General features: G+C 41.9%; 1 protein-coding gene across 2 annotated transcripts; it reads left to right on the top strand.

The window, feature by feature from the left end:
• Positions 1–8295: 8295 nt before the first annotated feature.
• On the top strand, positions 8296–19327 carry CEP55 (centrosomal protein 55; the record flags this gene model as incomplete). Of its 2 annotated transcripts, none has more annotated exons than XM_080913185.1 (8): positions 8296–8478; positions 10334–10609; positions 12770–12838; positions 15237–15387; positions 15860–16170; positions 17243–17314; positions 17902–18027; positions 19130–19327. In XM_080913185.1, the coding sequence occupies 8 exons, from the start codon at positions 8296–8298 to the stop codon at positions 19325–19327; spliced, it is 1386 nt and encodes a 461-aa protein (XP_080769311.1). The 2 variants fall into 2 exon arrangements, with proteins under 2 accessions (XP_080769311.1, XP_080769310.1); XM_080913184.1 differs by having other exon boundaries at positions 19127–19327.
• Between the last annotated feature and the right edge of the window lie 1658 nt (positions 19328–20985).

The raw sequence follows: 20985 nt of genomic DNA, 5'->3' as shown, positions 1-20985 counted from the left end.
AAGAACCCAGATGTCCTTCAGCAGATGAATGGATACAAAAATTGTGGTATATTTACACAATGGAGTACTACTCAGCTATCAGGAACAATGACTTTATGAAATTCTTAAGAAAATGGCTGCATCTAGAGAATATCATCCTGAGTGAGATAACCCAGTCACAAAAGAACAGACATAATATGCAGTCACTGATAATGGGATACTAACCCCAGAAAGCTCTGAACACCCCAGAAACAACTCACAGACTATATGAAGTTCAAGAAAAGAAAAAAAGAAAAAAAGAAAAGAAAAAACCATTATGCTTAATCCTTACACACCAAGAAAACTTTGACTAATTCCAGGTAACATCTTGTTTTACATGTACTTTATGCTCATTGTAACTAGCAAGATCTTAATGCACACTATCAAATCTTTAAAAAAAGCAAACACTGACAAAAATATATTTGTATACTTTTATATAAAAATGCTTAAAATCTGTACATTTATCTTTGTTTTGTAAAATAAAGTTGTTCAATTAAAAAAATCTAAAAAAAATTCTACATGGGAAATACTGTCTTAAATATTGCTGGTCAGTTAAGTCCAGTCTGACATCACAATGGCTTGTGAAGTGTGTGTGCATGTGTGCTGTAAATGCAATTAAATATGTGTGTGTGCATGCCTGTATATATATGCCTCCGTGTATGCACACGCTTGTGCTGGGTATTAGTGTGTTCATTTCTTTTCTCATTGCTCAGTGATATAACTGACATGTAACTGAGCTGGAAGAAGGATACACAGGGCAGAATGGATGGTGGGAGTGTGCAGCTGAGGAAACAAAGAAAAAGGGGACAGAAGAAGGAACCAGGATGAAATGCCAGATGTTCTTCCTCCAACCAGGCCGCTTCCTGCATCTCACTACCTCTCAGTAATGTTGTCATATCACAAATCCATTTCAAGGATTCAGCCATTGATTAAGTCAGAGGCTTCATGACCTGACAGCCTCTAGAAACCTCATCTCTCTCTCTCTCTCTCTCTCTCTCTCTCTCTCTCCCACACACACACACTACACTGTCCCTCACGAATTCCCTATTTGGTCAAACCGGCACTCAAACTGTCACAGACAGGGACAACTCACTGGGTATGGATATGGACATGTGCTTTGGAGACCACAGAGGTTACAAAAGGAAACGCGTGTATTTTTTCTTCTGCCCCATCAGATGTGGCATCCTCACCATCAGCTCTGCCTCTGACTCGGTGGCAGCCTCCCCAGAAAACTATTCTTACCCCAACTCTTCAATGCAGCGATTATTTTAATCCTAAAATCAAACCTATAGGCAGACTCTCTTCTCCCAGGTGCAACTGCTTTAAATAACTGGCTAAATTTACAGCTCATACATAGCAGAGCTGAAGTTCAAACCCACGACTTGCCTTAGGCCGTCTTTTGAAACATGTCACAATGTGCTTTGTCTTTACCTACACACCATCGATGTCACTAAAATATGCATACAGGATAAAGAATGCTCCCCAGATTTATATCAGTGCCACCTTATTTGTAAGCAGGGTCTTTCCAGTTAAAACCGTATTAACACAAAGTTCTACTGGATTAAATGGTCCTTAAGTCCAATATGACTAGTGTCCTTATAAGAAGAACATCTGCACATAGACCATGTGACAGAATGCTAGATGAAAGGAAGAATAGTTGTAATGACACATCTCCAAGTCAAAGAATGGAAGGGTTGTCAGAAATCATTAAACCCAGGGAAAGCAGGAGAGAAAGGGGGGCTGAGCCTGCAGAATAAATAACCTTGACCTTGGTTTTAGACCTCCAGCCTCCAGTACTATGAGAGAATGGGTTTCTGCTGTGTTGAGTCACTCAGTTTGCAGTGATTTGTTGTGACATCACAGAAATTTAATATGGCACTTTTGTTTCCCTGGTGTGGTGTTTTGGATGAAAATGATCCACATGGGCTCATAGGGAGTGGTACTGTGGCTTTATTGGAGTAGGTGTGGCCTTGTTAGAGGAAGTATGTCTCTAGGGGTGGGCTTTGAGGTTTCAGATGTTCATGCTAGGCCCAGTATCTACCTCTTTTCTGGCTGCCTGATGATCATGGGGTAGAACTCGCAGCTACCTCTCCAGCACCAAGTCTCCATGCATGCTGCCTTGCTTCCCATCATGATGTTAATGGACTAAACATCTGAGTTGTAAGCCAGCCCCAATTAAATGCTTTCCATTACAAGAGTTGCCAATGTCATGGTGTCTCTTCACAGCAATAGAAATCCCAACTAAGATACTCCGATACTCTTAGCTCACAAGATCTTTGTGCCTGATGCTCACTTGCTTCCTAGCACAAGCAGGCAATAATGATCACTAGAATCAGAACCTGTTTCTTTGGGGTTCCAACATGGCTGAAGACCAATAGCTCTCTCGGAGTTCCCTAGGACTCCAGAACCAGACAGCTGGGACATCCAGTCTCATGGACTGAACAGCTCTGAGTCCTCAGCCTTTCTGTCAGGAGACAACCATTGAATATAATAATAATAATAATTATATATAATATAATATAATAATAATAATCCAGTCCAGTCAAAATAGTTCTTGCTTTGGAGAGATCCTGTCTCAAAAACAAGGTAGAGAGTGACAGAAGAAAATTTGGGGGAAACTTACAGATATGAGGAACAAAATAGTAGGGACATTAAGGAGAATTTAGCAGGAGAAAGTGAAAATAGATTTACAATATCTGATTTCATTAGTTCCTCAGCTTCTTAGGACTGTGTTACCTAACAGCATGGCACCCATGCGTGGTCTATTTTAAGACCTGTTTGATGAATGTGTCCATACAGAAATGATTTCAGCCAACAACTACAATGCACTTTTGGATTAAAATACTATTCTTTACTAGCCTAATTACAGGGTTTTGCACAGTAAATACTATTTTTAAGTAACCTCATGCAGTTGCCCTTCTGTATACACGGGAGATTAGCTCTATATTCCACCACAGATACATCCACGCATGCTCAGTGTTTGGGCATCTCCATAGTTAAGTGGAATCAAATAGTATTTGCATGTAAGTTATACACATCGCCTTCTAAGTCACCTCTAGATTGCTTAGAATGCCCACAACGATGGTAATACTGCGTGGATAGTTGCTGTGCTTATGTTATTTAGGGAATACTGACCATGGAAAAGTCTGTATGTATCCAATACATTTTTTTTTCCTTTGTTCAAAGGTCTTCTATTCTATACTTAGTTGAACCTATGGGTATGAAATCCGTGAAAATGGTGAACCAACTGTAAACAGTATTTACTTTGTTGTTTATGCCTTGAATGATGTGCTTGGCAGTGAAGTCAGGTGGAGACAAAGTATCTCAGAACATTTGGTTCTGTTGTCACTACTCGGGATACCTGGGGAAGCTAAATACCGGACGGGCCTGAACAGGGCCTTCTCTGAGAAAGTATTAACCAGGTTTTGAATTTAACTTAAACTTGCAATCTTCCTAACTCTACTTCCAGAGCCCTGGGAGGGCAGACATGTTAGGGTTATGGTTAGGGCTAGAGCTAGGGGCTAGGGCTAGGGTTAGGGCATAGCTGTACTGCACTTCATAAACATACACCATTACTGTAACACTTACACATAAATCATACTTACAAATAAAAATAGAAAATTGCAGCTGAAAATCACACACACACACACACACACACACACACACACACACACACACACATGTGCATGCATCCAAGATCCCCCTAATTGATTCTAATTTCGCCTCTTATATAGAGCCTGGACCAAGCCAGCTCAGTCAGTCAATGGGTTCTCAAGGGAGGGAGGATTGAAAAGAAAAAGACAATTAGACAATAATACTATAACACGACTCCAGCCAGTGCTAAGGCTGAACCCGGTCTTCTGGGCTGCTTTTATACCATGCTAAGTACATGCAAAGAATATGGTCAGTCCTAAGGCATCAATAGAGAAGCTAAGGTCCCATCATTATTTTATTAAGGGTCTTTATATGACCCATAAAGATACAATGAACACATTCCTCAGCTCTATTCACAAGCTACTCTCTAGTCCTAGTCCGGTGTCAAATTCCTGCCAAATTCCTAGATGCAGCCTCCAAAGCTCTCCACAACATCCCCACTTCATTCTGACAAACTTTCTCCCACCCCTAATTCTTCCCATATGACACTTTAACGCACAAATAAGAAGAAAACCAAAACTGTTTCCTGGGAATTAAAACACACACCATACCCCCTCCCCATTTCTGCTTATTCCATACTGTACTCCCCAGAATTAGCTACCCACTGAAATTCACCTTTTCACTGACGTTAGCTAGAAACACAGCCTCTCCCATTCCTGAACACTCCCTTGTCTCGGGTTATAAGAGGTCAGTTTGCTGGAGTGGATGCTTGTCAGAAAAGCTGACCACGGCAATAACCAGACATTTTCATTTTAGTCGATACAGAAGTGTTAAACTGCACCTCATGGCTCTCACGAACAGAAGGCAATCTGTGCATAGCCAGCCCACCAGACCAGGCTGCTCTTTGGAACACCGGGTCGCCGAGGGCTCCATCTGTTTGGGGCCCACATACCTTCCCTTGAAAAACAGGGCAAAAGGGCAAGATGGGCATTGAAAGGCAAAAGCCTGCTTACCACCTTCTAGCGTGCCACGTTGTGGTTAATAGGTCTATTTTTTTCTCCCTCTGCCTCTCCGCTCATATTTCCGGCGGGAGGAAGCAGAACCCCGTGTAGTTAGAGAATATGAGTTTCTTGGATTGCCATCTTCCTTTTTTTTTTTTTAATCTGAAATTCCTTACGTGATTTCTCATCCAGTAGATTCAGTAACAAATGGGTTTGTTGTCTTTTATTTAACAGGGCCTAACTACATTTGTTAAACTCTGAGCATTTCCCACACACTTGGTCATTTAACCCTCGCAGCCACACTATGTGGTTATGTGCATTCTGGTGTAGATCAGGAAACTGAGGCTCAAGGAAGTTAAATGTTTTTCTCAAGGCCACTCATCTAATAAGAGAGGCATCCAGGAGTTTAACCCTTGGACTACATACACAACCTTCCTAGGATGCTTTGCTACTGAGTTTTTTTTCCGTTGTAAACGTTTGGCATGCTTAGGCTAGGCTAGGTCTAAGAAAGACATGCCCTAAGCAAACAATTAAGTTCTCAAGATGATAACCAAGACCCAGACGAGGCCGATAAAAACATGTCTGCCAGTAAGTAGAGCAGCAATCTGGAGAAGCCGCTGGCCTCACAATCTGTTTTCAAACTGGGAGTTTATCAGCTCCCCACTGCTTGCGTTCCTCATTGCTCCGCCCTGAGTTTGACAGGGTAAATGAGTGGTCCACGGGGAAGACTAGGAGGCTGGGCTTCCTGGTGGAATTCAGGATTCAAGGGCTCCATCACACAGACCAGTCAGTCCCAGGCGATTGTCACAGAGCTAGTCCTATGGAGAACAGTAGGGTCCGAACCCACGAAGAAAAGCAAACAGACCCAGATTGAACTGGGCGTCCGAATTTGTCCTTGGTTCCATACACACACACACACACACACACACACTCCCATCCACACCATCACACCCGCCTCATTTCACACCACGATTCCACACACACCCTCTATACCCACATGGTCCTTCTCAGCCCGGGTACTAGGCCCTGTCGGGGTTTAAGTCTTGCTCGCCTTCACTTTTCGCGCTCTGCCCCTACTCCGCCTACCCGCTAGTTTCAAGCCCCTCCCTCTGATTCCAGAGCGGGCCTTCGCCCCGCCTTCCGTCGGGTTTCAGGTCTTGCCCCGCCCTTCTCTGGCTCTAGACTCCGCCTCTGCCCCGCCCTCGGGCTCCTGGGCCCTCCCTCTCTCCTCCATCCCCAGATTCCAGGTCCCGTCTCGCCTTCACTCAGATTGCAGGCCCCGCCCTCTCCCGCCTGCCCTCAGATTGCAGACCCCGCCCTTCGCCAGGCCGGCAGTGACGTGTCCCGCCCCGCAGCCGCGGGATTCAAACTCCCGGAAGCGGTGTCTGGGCTGGAGCTTGCAGGGGGTCTGACGCAGCGACGCGAGCGCTGTGTTTGTCTCAGGTAGCGAGTGGTCCTGACCTTGGCCTGGGAGGGTGGGGAGGACCGCCCGGGGCCGTAGCCCCAGGGCCGGACTGGACCGCACGGAAGGAGCTTTGGCGAGCAGATCTCGCCGCAGGACTGCGTCTCCGCTCACTGGGATACGTGCTCGTTTCCTGAGAGACTCTGCGTCGGGTGCCTGTAGACGTCCGGCCGCTCATCCTTTGGAGTCCTTTTAACTTTGCGGTATTATCATTTTCTTAACAGGGAGGTTATCGAGAGGTCGGTGACCTGACCTGGTCCCTCAGGTCTCTCGTGCGTTCGTCCTTTGGTATTAGCAAGCGCTTCTCTTTGCACTTTTTATTTTCCTGCCTCTTTCCTGGCCCCTCGTAGATTTGTGAGATTTACTGAATGGAAATGCTTCTTTAGTCTCTTTCTGACCAAAATAACTTAGAGATTTCCACGCAGCTGCCTTTAAGCTCTTGTATGTCCAAAAATAAAAAGACACAGAAGACAGCTCTTTTGAACAGTCGCTGATTGAAAAAAAAGTTAGGTAGGTTCTTGAGTAGAAGAACTTGATGATGGAATGGAATGGAAAATACTGGGAGAGGAAGGTGGTAGGACCAGGGGGGAGCAGGAAGAGTCAGTGCTGGGTCAGTCTAGACCAGTCAGGATCACTAGTTTTTAGAAGTCCTCTGGAAAAGTTAGGATGCAAATGTGCTGAAGGTTCGTGCAGACTGTGTCAGGTCCTTGTGACATCAGCAGAAGCACGGGGAGAAACTTATGATAGCAGGTTCCTGAGACACAGTAACTATGCATTTGCCTTAGCGGATTGTACTAGCTACTTTATTTAGTGTCTGTCAAGATAACGGCAAAAATCTAGGTTGAATGGGTTAATATAGACTTCGTTCAAGTTTGTTTCTACAGTTCTTTTATTCTTAGGCTGATTTTACACTGGGCAACCTCACACTCACCACCCTAAAGATCTCCTTGTTTCTATTGGTAACTTTTATGACTATGATTATTCCTCATAGTATTAATTACAGTTTGAGAATATTCGAGTCTCTTTTTCTTTTGCTGCATTGCTGCTGCCTGCAGCACTAAAGATTTCCTAGCATCAGAGACTGTGTTGCCTCTTCTTCCTGTTGCTTTAGCTAGCTCATATCCAGTCCCCATTAAGTTACGTGATAAATAGGCTTTGCAGTAATTTTTGTTGTTTGTTTAAACAGTTTTGTGCAGCCCTAGGCTGCCCTCAGTCTCTATGCAAATGAGGCTGGCTTTGTACTCCTGGCCATCCTGCTGCCTCTACTCTTAGTGTTAGGATTATTCACATTCACCACCGCAGCTCTGTGGTAATTACTGAATGAAGGTCTCATCTTCCTTTAGATTCTGTAATCACACTGCCATCATTTTTATCTCAGGACGTATAAGGTAGAAAAAATGTTTGTTTTTAAATCTCCCTAGTGGAGAGCTATTTTAAACATTATTTATATAGACGGTATATTTCGCTACACATCTGCCTGCCTAGAGTTTGTATTCTGTATTTGCTTCTAAACTCTCATCCAGTACTATTAGCAGTTAGGAAACTTGCCCTTACTTCATTTGCCCCTTCATTTCTTTCACCCCCAAATCTCTGAGTATTATACCTCTTTCTCTATAAATATCTCAAGTTGGGTTTCTCACTTCCTGCTGTGCTCACAAAAGCTATTAAGATAGAGTTCAACTAGACATACCTTCTAAAACAGGGAACATGCTGAGTAATGACCTTCCCCTGAATATAAACTCATAATTACAGCTTCTATTCTTGAGAATGCTCTCGCCTTGAGAGTGTAAGTCCTGGGGACCCTTCCACTGATTATAAACAAAAACTTTCTGTTAATTTACAGATGCTTATAACCCTGGGAGGCTGAAGCAGGAGGATTGCGAGTGTTCAGTGCCGTCCTGGTTATATAGTGAGTTCCAAATTAGCCTGAGTCCCACTGAGAGATCTGTTCTCAAATAACGGCAAATATGAGTATGCAGATTATCATATTTCCCTTGTATTCACCACCTGAGAGTTTTAGATTCATTATAACACCCTAGAAATCTACCTCAGCTTTCTTTTGGACCCCACTGAGTTGGATGAATCACTTCTTTTTAGAGCAAAGTACATTATAAGGCCTCTTCTAAACCTGAGATATGAAAGTTTAAACTAAAGACTTCAAACGCAGTTGAATTTTTAAAAATTATTACTTTTTTATATTTTTCACAGATTATTTCAAAGATGTCTTCCAGAAGTCCCAAAGATTTAATTAAAAGCAAATGGGGATCAAGGCCTAGCAGCTCGAAGTCAGACACTGCACTAGAGAAATTTAAGGGAGAACTTGCAGCCTTTAAAACATCCATTGATGAAATCACCAGTGGGAAAGGAAAAATGGCTGATAAAGACAAAAGCAAACTTTTGGAGGTAAATGGTTCTTGAATCCTTTAAGGTGTACACATTCTAGAAAGCGGTGTATTCGGCTTTCTGATGCTACATTCTGATTTTTTTCCCCATTGTCCTGGCCTAACCTGTTATTTCTAGTTCTAGAAAGTTGATCTTGAATTTGGAATCTTAAATTTCTGCTTTGATTTTTACTAACCTTCACACATACTTTAGTTATTACTAATTCTCTTTTAAGTTGTTTCAAAAAATTAAGGCATTATAATTAATAGTTTTGTATCTTAAATATAATGCTATGATCTGTTTTTTCCCTTACTTTTAGAGGATTTATTTTATGTAGATGAGTATTTTGCCCACATGTATGTCTGTGTATCATATGTATGCACAGTGCCTGCAGAGGTCAGGAGAAAGCATAGGGTCCCCTGGAACTGGAATTCGGGTGGTTATTAGCTACCATGTGAGTGCTGGGAATTAAATATGGTTCCTTTGCAAAAGCAACAAGTGCTCTTTACTGCTGAGCCAACTTTCCACTCCCAGACCCTCACATTTGTTGATGTTGTTGTGTTTTGCTCTTTCAGGTAGGATCTCAAGTAGTACAGGTTGGTCTGGAACTTGAGCTGTATAGCTGAGGATGGCCCTAAATTTCTGATTCCCCTGCATCCACTAATTTGGCATTCATCATGTAACTTTTTGATAATTTATGTTTAAAATTTTTTTTCATGTTCATTGCCACTTTGCCATCTGCATCTGTGTCCATGTGAGGGTGTTAGAACTCCTGGAACTACAATTACACACAGTTATGAGCTACTGTGTGTGTGCTGAGAATTGAATCAGCCTGTGCTGTTAACCACTGAGCCATCTCTCCAGCCCATTATCTCAACTATATTGATATTATTGATAAAAAAATTGTTATGTAATATCAGTCTTTCATGTTGTTACAACACAGTGCTATAGCCTGGGTAATTTGAGTAGGGAGGGAGGGAGAAGTATTTTAGTTGCTAAGTCCAAAAGCACAGTGTATCTGGTAAGGGTCTTCAAGCTGTGTTACCATGTAAAAGAAGGCCACAGAAGCATATGGGGTATATGGAGGACCGGGGCTGAGTTCATTTTTACTGATAGGTGACCCATGACAACCACATGAATCCACTCATGAGCTCTGTGCCCTCATGATCCCATCACTTCTAACACGATTTCATTGAATATTAAGCAAATGTGAGGAATTTTATTCAAACCATAGCTGCTGTGTTCAAGGCTGTAAAACATACTGACTTACTGTTTATCATTAGTGGTTCTGTAACTTGGAACCCCTTTTAAAACTATAGTTGAGAAGAATATTTACTCAAATATTACATGATTTGATTTTTGGTTTGTTAGTTCAATAGATACATAAAAACAAAAACAATCAAATCTATGCATTTAAGATCTCCACATTGCTTATCCACTTCAAAGTGTTAGACAGTGTTAGGGTTTCCTTGTAACTGTTTAGAAACCCATCTTATCATTCCTAGCCTTTCCCTACTGACAGTTGCTCTTATCACCTTTCTCTTGGCTCTTTCCTGTTTTGCCACAGCCATGTGACAAACATTGGTTTAGCCTCCTTCTACCATCCTTGATACAGATGGCTTTTCCCCTCTCCATCTGCCTGTTCAGTGTGTATTCATGTTAACTAGAGCGCAGATGCCCTTAATGAAAGGGTTGTGTGCCCGTGAGCTGTCCGAGCAGTGAACTCGGCGTGAGCTCCATCTTGTGTTTTCGGTCCTGATCTCGTAAACTCAAAGTTGATATGTCGTAAATATTTCTTAAATGCTCGTTGCAATATATTGTTTAGCTGGATGTTTGACCTGGCTTAGTTCTAAGATTCTTCTTAGTTCCTGTGTAGAAAATTCAAGTTCTTGAAGCCGAGAGAGAAAAGAGTGTCTATTTCCTCATGGAGAAGGACAAAGAAATACAGAGACTCAAAGATCACCTGAGGTCAAGATATAATTCTTCCTCATTGCTCGAGCAACTGGAGGAGAAGACCAAGGAGTGTGAGAAGAAGCAGCAGCTGCTGGAGTCCTTATCCAAGGAGACAGACGTCCTGAAAAAGCAGTTGTCTACCACGACGAAGAGACTTTCCGAGCTTGAGAGCAGAGCCAGTACACTCCACCTATCACAGGTGCTAGAGCAAAGCCAGTACACTCCACCTTTCACAGGTGCTAGACGTTCTTCAAGCTGACATCTTACCCTGCCTGGTACAACTCATAACTCCCATGATGCAACACCTTAGTGCACCTGCAGATCACTTACCTTCTTTTTGTTTTTGTTTTATAGTTGAGCCCCTCTTCCATAAATAAAAATAGTTGGGTTCCCCACACTCCCCACACAGTGAAGTCAGAAGACAGTCTGTGCTGTAGTTTCAGTAGTGAAGAAGATTTTGCTGAGATTTTATTTCAATAGTTTGCATTACATAAACATTGAGTTGGAGATTTTGATTAGTTTTTATATTCGAGATAAACAGTTATATCAATATTTTTTTTTCTAACCGCACATACATTTTTCTTTTCCTCTTGTTTGGGAGGAGCAGTGTCTCAGAACAAGGATCTGTAATAATCATCTAGGTTTATTTAAATCTTGGTTCTGCCACTCGATAGCATGTAACTCTGAGCCGACAAACCCTTTAGCTTCCATGAGATACAATGCTAGAGTTTGTCAGTCTCCTTTTATAAGCCTTGATTTCATATCAGTAAAACTGGGCCAGAAGCACTGATGATTACATATGATGATGATTAGTTAGTGCCTTGCAGAAAGCCCAGAATTTACTAAGTGTTTAATTAATGATCAAACCTCTGGTTCTTTTGACATTTGAATATTACTAACAATTAGTAATACTACCCATAGAAAAATAAATTCAGTTGTGATTTCTCAGTGATGTGATGCTATATTGGTTACTTTTCCTGTTGCTGTGTTGAGATCCTCTGATGAAAGCAGTGTAAGGGAGGAAGGCTTTGTTCTGGTTTCTAGACTGAGGGAAGGAGGCTGACAGCAAGAGCACAAGGCCCGATGGTTACAGTGCTTTGGCACTCAGGGACCAAAGGGAGAACGAGGGGAGCCCTGCCCAGAAAGCTTCAAGGCCTGACCCAGTGATCCCCTTCCTCCAGCAAGACTCCATCCCCGCAGGTTCTATAGCCCCCCCCAACAACCCAGTGTCCACGCAAGCCTTCCTTACAGATGCTTTCAATTGGCTGGCTAGCCTGTGATTATAGCCACCTGGCTTTCTCTATGGGAAAGTGAGGAAAGGAAAACTATTATGGAATGTTTTGAATTCTGTGAAAACTATACAAATAGTGTTACTATTTAATATTGTTATAGTCTCCCAAATATGAACCTTTTTGAATGTTAGCAAGTGGAAAAATTCACACCTGAGCTCACATAACTATCACAGCAAGAAACCAGGCACATGAAACAGTTTTTGTACAGGCTGTGTGTATATGTGAAATAAATGGCCAGATGGTGGTGTTGCACACTTGTAATCCTACTTGTGAGGCAGAGGCAGGTAGATCTCTTAAGTTCGAAGCCAGCCTGGTCTACAGAGCAAGTTCAAAGGCAGCTAGGGCTACATAGAGAAATCCTGTCTTGAAAAAAAAATGAATATCATATTTACAGTTAAGTTCCATCCCAAATATTATTTCATATGTATCTAAATATTCCAAACTTCAAAAAATTCAATACAAAACATTTTGGTTCTGGTAAGTTTGGGAATCCTCAGCCTATACTAATATAAAATGTAGTTCTAGAAGAGACTTCATGTCTTTGGCAGTCTGGTTCCTTTATTTGAAATAGCCTAGTTGTTTGACTCTTTTTTTTATGAAAACCAGTGAGCTATTTGTAAGTGCTGAAGGTTCTGGGAATTTGGAGTCTAGAAAATCTCAGAGTAAAATTAGATCTGAAGTCTTGGGGGTTTCTAGATTGCTTAGGATAGTGGTTTTCAACCTTTCTGATGCTGGTACACTTTAATACAGTCCCCAACCATAAAATTATTTCACTGCTACTTCATAACTAGTGTTGCTACTGTTATGAATCATAATGGAAACATTTTTGGAAAAAGAGGATTGCCAAGGGTGTTGCAGCCCACAAGGTGAAAACTACTGGTTTAGGAGACTATCCAGGGAATTTGGTTCTGGTAGTAGACCCTGGTAATTCTCACCTGGCTTGGTGGTTCACCAGTAGTAGAGGTGTGTTTGGGATGTCTTGAGAAATATTTTGTATTTTTATGGAACAAAATATAATAAAATTTATATTAAGTTGATGACGTCAACTACTATTGGCTTATTTACAGAGCGTGCCTGTGAACAGCTTCAGCTCATCAATGAATAGTATTCATGAAAAGGAAATGCAGCTGAAAGATGTAAGTTGGGTTTGTTTGTTTTTGGCTAAGCAATGGGTAAAGAGGACTAATTCACATGTTCTTTAAGTTTCATGGAACTCGGAATCATTAGTGTTATGACTTAAAAAGAAAATCTAAAAAGGAAATAAAAAGGAAAGCAAGGGACATGCCTGCTCCTAGGTATGGTGGAAGAGAAAGTTTATTGTAGATAAATGGGAAAGCACAGCCAGAGGCAGGGACATCTGGGAGAGTCCAGGGTGGTGTTGACCCTGAGCCACGTGAGGATAGGGGAGAAAGGGGAACCAGGTGCAGCATCTAGGAGGCCAAAGGTAATTAATAAATAAATAAAACTCTTAAAAGGAAGGAAGGAAGATAGAAAAAAAAAGGTGGGTAACCAAAAGTGTCTAGATTATATCGGGAAGAGCCTCTGGGGGAAGGGCAGCTCCCCCTACCCACCCCCTCTACCCCTCCACCCCTCCCTTCCCCTCCCCCTGCTTAAGAGTTCAAGGTAGGGGGTGGAGTTTGCCAGTCTTACTCTGTAACTTGTCTGGACTGAAGGATGCTGGGAGAACCTAGAAGAAAGGTCCGCTTTGATATGTTAAATAGGCACATCAGCCTTTTGTCTGGGTTTGAAACCTAACGTTCATTATCTTCCGGATCTTTCTCCAAGAATGTTTGGAAAGGAAATGAGGTCTATGTCTACTAAGTAGTTCTCTAGAAATAGACAAGAGGCTTCTTCAGATGTACCAGATTTATTTATTCACTTTATGTGTGTGAGTACACTGCTGCTGTCTTCAGACACATCAGAATAGGTCATCAGATCCCATTACAGATGGTTGTGAGCCACCACGTGGTTGCTGGAATTTGAACTCATGACCTCAGGAAGAGCAGTCAGTGCTCTTAACCACTGAGCCATCTATCTCACCAGCCCCCAGCTTTATTATTTCTAACTTATAAGTACGTAAGTTTTTGTTGGAAGTTTAATAAACTGAGGTCACAGGACTATCTGCATCTTTTCAAGTTTCAGATTAAAACATAGGAAGTATAAAGTTGTTGACATAATTATTAGATCACCAAGTAGCTATTCTTCTTACAGAACCATGGTGTGTTTTCCCTGATACCCACTAAGTTCACTCTTAACATTCCTGTTTTGATCTAGTAAGTGACTCGAAGTCTATTTGCTTTTCAAAAGAGGGATTTAAATATCTTGGACAGGATGGTTTGGTACCTTTATCAAAGTATTTACCTGGAGGTATCCGAAATAAACATAATTTTTAGAAAGTTACAAAGTAGAGTCTTTCAAACTTTTACAGAGCGTTTTGCCCATCTGTGTATACCTACCAATTAGATGCTGGTATTTAGGTGATTTACCTTACACATCTTCCATTTTCCCTTTTACTTCTGTCTTGCTGGATTTCCAACCACTCCTTAAAAGGAAAAAAACTTTTTCACTTCGTGTTTCTTCTGGCTGGGTTCCTCTGTTTACAGGAGAAAGACACTAGTGCAGTACAATCCAAACCAATTTACCTTCAGTCTAAATCTAAACTGAGCCTAGGCTGTGAATCCAGAGGATTTTCTTGATTTTGAATTTAGTAGGTGGGGGGTGGGGCTTCCGTTCTGCTCTCTGCATTCTGTCCTATTAGCCTGAACAAGTAGGTTGGGCAGGATTTATAATCTCATTGCATATTCACATTGTATTCCAGTTTCTAGACCTTCCTCTTTCTATTAACAGCAGGTAAATGGTCTTTTCTAGCAAGTTTGTTAATAAATTTATTTTCATTTTTGAGACAGTTTCTCATACAGCCCTTGCTGGTCTCAAACTCACAGAGATTCTTCTGCCTCTGTCTCCCTAGTACTGTCTCCCTAGTACCTAGCTATGTAGTTATTTAGAGACAAAGTCCCACCACGTAGCCCACATGGTTCTTTAGCTCATGGCCTTCTCTTAGCTGATGTAGAGCTGGGGTTACAGGTTCCAACCTGACCCTTCTGTAGCTTTTCACTTGAATATACCCTATTTTCAGTAGCAAAGCTGCCCACCTTCCCTAGCAAAATTGGGTGAAAGGTGGCAAGAAGGGTTCTAGGAATGGCTGGTCTGCCTGACAGACTCCTTTTATTTTGATTTGGTTAAGTTTCTAAGAGTCAACTAGTAACGGATGGTGAGTGTTAGTACCAAAGCTCTTTCTAGAAGTGAGATTTGAACAGGGTATTTCTGTGCCTGTCCCAGGGGCTTTCTAGCCAACAGGCAAAATTCATTCCCTGGAAACTGTCATGTATTCTAAAAGAATGTGGCATGGAAGTGATTTATAAATGGTAAGATTTTACAAGTGTTAGAAAAGACAATGTCATGGAGACACACTCCCCTTACATATTCTCAGTTCTGGGCTTTTTACTATGCTGTTAATTTTTCATTCACTATAAGGCTCTGGAGAAAAATCAGCAGTGGCTTGTGTACGACCAGCAGAGAGAGGCCTACGTTAAAGGGCTTTTAGCAAAGATCTTTGAGCTGGAAAAGAGAGCAGAAACAGCCGCCGCGTCCCTCCTACAGCAGACGAAAAAGACTGAATCAGAAGGTACTGAGCTCTAAAAGTTCTTTTGGGATACGCCTGACATTTCCAACATTTGATGAAACAAGAGTGATTCATCAAATTTAGACTTTAGATAGATAGAAAGATAGATAGATAGATAGATAGATAGATAGATAGATAGATAGATAGATGTGTGTTATGAAGTAAAATAACATTCTGTCTTTTAAGCTTGCAGTAAGAAATAGCATTTGGCAAGTGTTTTCTTTTTCTTGTTTTGAGATTAAAAGAAGACACAAGCCATAGGTGAGAGAGCCACACATCACAGGAATTATGGTGATTTTCTCTACATGAATATCTTTTCCTTCCTCAAAGTTCTCATTCCCTCCAGAGCTGACCTGGGTACCAGTTTCCTTTTTGGGGAGTAGGTGATGGATTGAGATAAAGTCTTGCTACATAGTCCTGGCTAGCCTGGTACTTAACACGTAGGCCAAGCCATCTTCTAACTTGTTTGTTACAGGTTATCTTCAAGAGGAGAAGCAAAAATATAATCATCTCTTGGAAAATGCCAAAAAAGATCTTGAAATTGAGCGACAAACCGTAACTCAGTTGCGTTTAGAACTTGATGAATTTCGAAGGAAATATGAAGAAACTCAAAAAGAAGTTGAAGATTTAAATCAGCTGTTGAGTTCTCAGCGAAAGGCAGACATCCAGCACCTGGAAGAGGACAAGCATAAGACAGAGAAACTCCAAAAGCTCAGGGAAGAGAGCAGTCTCTTCAAGGGAAAACTGGAAGAGGAGAGGAAGAGGTCTGAAGAGCTCTTATCTCAGGTGGGCCAGCCTGAGATCTCCGTATTTCAGAATTCATCCAAGGGTCGGGAAGCCCAGAGCACGGGGGAACCCGCAAGAGCAGAAGCAGTCCCTGCCTCCTTTGGGCATTCTTATTTTAGCCTGGAGGTAGACCATGAATTAGTACTTACATAGATGGATAAGCTCAAGGAAATAAGACAGGATGATGTGAGAAGAAAGAACGGGCCCATGGAGGCCTCAGAGAAGTGATGGCATTGGACAGAGGATGATGGTGGGAATCTGCACTGACTGGGAATTCCCTGTCAGTGGAGGAGATCACTAAGGCTGGAGCGAAGAGTAGAACATACGGAAGCCAAAGTCAGTGAGGGAATCCAGTCAGTTCCTAGGCTGTACTCGAGCACGCTGATGTTGTGCTCACATGAATGTCCCTAGAATTTTAGAAATTCATTAGTGTAACTCCTGCTTGGCAGCATGGAGGAGTAGAAAGAACAGTGGAGTCCGCACCTGGACTCCAGACAGATGCAGCAAATCATCTCCCTTTTCTCACTCATACAGCAGTCACTAGTCAAATGAATAGCAACCTCTACTCGCCTCATAAGAGCATTGCAGGGGCAGCTGAGGAGGAATATGAAAGCACTGTGAAAACTAAGTCGATGCCAATGGCGGTGATGGCCACTATAATAGCATTTTAATGTCCTGCAGAAGTTGAGAGCTAAGTGTCAGCAGTCCTATCATTTTCTTCCTTTGCTTTCACTGCTGACTGGCAGGTGTGAGTAGTGACATAGGAAAGGTTAAAGAAATAAGTAAGGTTTTCTCTATCACAAGTGTAAGAGATGAGGCATATCCTTCTCTGTTAATCCTACTCTGATATGGTGGGGACACCAAAGCCTCCAGGCACAGGGGCATGGCCACACAGAGCTGTGCCCATCGATATGTGGCTGCTCCTCCTGCTTAAGTAGAAAGCCTCAAATAATGAGGTGGGATGAGCTGTCGCGTTCAGCAGGTGTTGTCCTACTTAGGGGTGGCATGCGTGATGTGGGTTCTTTGTCTGGGAGGCAGGTGAGATAATGCAGCCTCTCCTTGCATCCCCCAGGTTCAAATTCTCTACGACTCTCTGTTAAAGCACCAAGAGGAGCAGACCAGAGTAGCTCTGCTGGAACAGCAGGTACTTAGCGATGGGTGCTTAAAGGTTCATTCAGCTTGTAAAGAACAGAACTTTTCCCGGCATTTATACTGTTCTATGGAGAACTACTTGAAAGTTGTAAAACAACTCTGCACCATTCACGTATCTGTAATTGTCCTTAGGCCAAGCCAAGTCTTAGAGGTGTGTGACAGTGACAGGTTGCTCTTCAGTGGCTGTAGTCCCTACTTCTAGCCTAACAAGATCTTTTTCCAGGCCATCCTGTAAGTTCAAGCAGAGCAGACACCATTTGTTCTCTGAATGAATATAGACATTCTTAATGTATTTCAAACCTGGGAATAGCTATCTTCCCCACCCCCCTTTTCCACACCCACTAAAAATTCCAAGAATGTAAAGGAAGAACCCCAAGCGGCAACTTCTTAAGCTCGGCTCATCCATACCTTAGGCCTTGGCTTTGCTAGTTCATAAACCAGTGGCTTAAGCCATAAACTTCTCAGATGAGTTCTTGATGAGCAGGCCCAACAAGTATTCTGTGGTGATAGACTAAATATTCAGTGACGAGAACTGGGCAGGATCTACCAGTCTAACTGTCCTGGCCTGGTGTATTCCAGATGCAGGCATGTACTCTAGACTTTGAAAATGAAAAACTTGACCGCCAGAATATGCAGCATCAACTGTATGTGATTCTTAAGGAACTCCGAAAGGCAAAAAGTCAGATAACACAGTTGGAATCCTTGGTAAGTTTTGAATGACTGCTCGAAAATTTGTTCTTCGTTCTCTTTTTGACACCTCCCCATTTATGTGTCAGCTCAGTTCCCAGACCAGTAATGTCGCTTAAAATGAACTTCATCTCAGATCAGTAGCTGCCTTCTATGTGGCCTTTACAGCATCAGTTCAGAACTCAGGAGAGCGTCACGATCCTCTTGCTCACAGGAACTTTTCTGGTGTCTGGGATCATCCCCTACCCAGGCTGGGTGCTGCCGTTATAGAGACGTCTGACAGTAGTCTGCATAGACAGGAGAGGGTAGAAAAGAGGGCAACGTGACACTCTTTTTTTTTTTTTTTTTTTGTATTTCTAATGAGTCTGTGTGCATCTATGTGCCCAGATGTTAGTGTGCATTCATGTATTGTCTTAGAACTATAGAATATTTGGAAATGGGGAGATATTATACATATAATTCCTAATTTCTAAGGGAGAGGGAAAAATTGCTAAGTAACTTAAAACCATTACATTAATAAACTAAATATCTTCATAATGTACTGTTCTTTTTTGAGAAAGCAAAGTTTCAAAGCTGTCTGGTGTCCTGCTATTTCTGTGTGTGTAACCTGTCTGAGCTACTGAAAGTCTCTGCTGCCCTCAGTTTCACATAGGTTTTTTGCTGCTCCTTTTTGTATTATGATTTCGCTGCCCGGGGTGGGTCTAGTCTCTCCACCTTCATACTTCAACCTCTCAGGTACTGGGGTCTTTGTATGTCTTTATTTCTTAAGTTACCAACGTTTTACAAAACTGGCAGATAGATTCACATTCTTGAAAATGTCACGATAAATCCCATTATTTTGTATAGTGAATTGAAGAAAAGGGAAAGAAATGGTGTCTTCCCTTTACAGTGGACACCTATGTATATGAGCACTAACTCATTACTTCCCTGAGTAATTACATTGCCTAAGTAATTACATGACTATGTCGTATGTTACCATTAAAATATTGATGAACAGAAATCCAAAATAAGTGATCTGTTGGGCTGCAGCACACGGTGAGTGTAGGAAGCAGTTCACACTGCTGAACCCCCAGTCTTCTGCTCACATGGTGTTTGTTCACTGACGTTTGTTTTGCAGAAGCAGCTACATGGGTTTACCTTCCCAGAGCAGCCGTTCCCACTCCACGGAGAGCCTGAAAACAGAGTGAAAGCTACCTCACCCAAAAGTCCCTCTGCTGCACTCAATGAAAGCCTAGTGGAATGTCCCAAGTGCAGCGTCCAGTACCCAGCCACCGAGCACCGAGACCTGCTCGTCCACGTTGAGTACTGCATGAAGTAGCACAAGTGTTCTCGCCTGTTCTGAAAGAGTCCACACTGTGTTCTGTGTTTGTTTTTAGGCACTTTAAATCGTCGTCAGGCTGCAGTGACAGAGTGTGGCGAGCAGTGGCTGTCCGAACTTCTAGCACTTCACACGGTTCCAGTAATTAGCACTTCACACGCTTCTAATACTCAATACCGAGCTACTTGGGTTATTGGTTATGACGTAAAGCTACTGACCAGCAAGCAAACATTTCACGCTTTGGGGTTTGAAGAGAATCAGAAGGTGATTAACCGTAGATCTTACTGTGCTGATATGTTTTATGTAAGTGCTTTGTATACTGACACTTCCACTGGATACCTCTTGCTATTGTAGAACGGTTACTAGAAAGCTGGACGTTTTATAACCTTTAGTGCTGTTAACTGTTCTAAGCACAAAGCAGGTTTTGTTTGAAGAATGTCTTTAAGTAGCTATATATTTTCACTCTTATTATCTGACCATAACTTTGACTTAAATTTCATTAGTACAGGTCAGTTTCTTAAAATGACAAAATGAACAAAACTTTAGCAAAACTATCTGCCTCCTCATTTGATTTGCAGGGATTTTATTATATATTTTTTGTTGTTGTTTTGTTTTTTAGCACTCCTAAAAATGGTTGGGCGGTGTTAATTATCAAATGTTTGTTTTCTAAATAGATATTTTTATATATGCTTTATGTAAACCAAATTGTTTTATTCCTTCAGATTTTCTAACATGCTTATACCTGGGCTACTATTAGCAGTATGAAGGAGGAAATAATAAAAGTATTTAACAAGTTTCACCATGTCTAGTATGTATGTGTATACATATATAGTCTCAAGATCTCTAGTCACAGAGTGGCGTTGGGGGTCTATATTCACACATAAGGTAGTAGGAACTGAGGAGATACAAGAACCATTCTGTGTGGAAGCTTTCTTGTACCTCTGCTGAATAGATAGCAATTCTTGATCAGTAAGTATTTTTCTGAGCTGTTTGTTACAAAGGCAAAGCAACAAGCCTGTGAAGGTATATGTGATTTTGGCTTTTGTATTTTGGGAGCATAAAAAAATATACATACAGGTCTGTTAGTGTAAATAAAATTTTACCTTTGGAGTTAATAATCCTAGACTCCTAATATCCTTAACCTCAGTTGGACAAAAGCTACAGAAATACTTTTCAGGTAGGTAGTTCTTATTCTGACCCACCCTGCTGTCTCAAAGACCACACTTTTAATTCTAAATGTGTGTCATAAGAAAACTACTCCCTTTGTAACTTGTAAGTAAGCCAGACATTGCCTCTAGCTTATAGATATAGAAAATGGCTTGCCCATTCAGAAATAGAGACCAGGCCTTTGGTGTCTGCCTGCTTGGGTCAAGGGGTTCCCCTGGACATATGGCCAGAAGGTAAGGTTAGCAGCTCAGTAGACCCAGCAGGCCCTGAATCCGACTCCTGGAGTACATTTGTGTAGTTCACCGGAGTTTTGGAGCTGGGCATTTTCCCCACACACTTCATCCACTGTCCGGGCACCAGTATAAAAATGTGCCCTGGGTAGATGTCAAGAAAAGGAACAGTTCTCTGAAGTATTCCCCATGTTCAGCAGCTTTTCTGCATATTTTCTTCTGTAGATAATTGGAATAGGAAGCGTCTGGGTTTTCCAGGAT

The sequence above is a fragment of the Micromys minutus genome (assembly GCF_963924665.1).
Source record: "Micromys minutus genome assembly, chromosome: 2".
Lineage (NCBI taxonomy): Eukaryota > Metazoa > Chordata > Mammalia > Rodentia > Muridae > Micromys > Micromys minutus.
The sequence above is the reverse complement of the archived record's forward strand: the minus strand, read 5'-3'. Positions and strand labels throughout refer to the sequence as shown.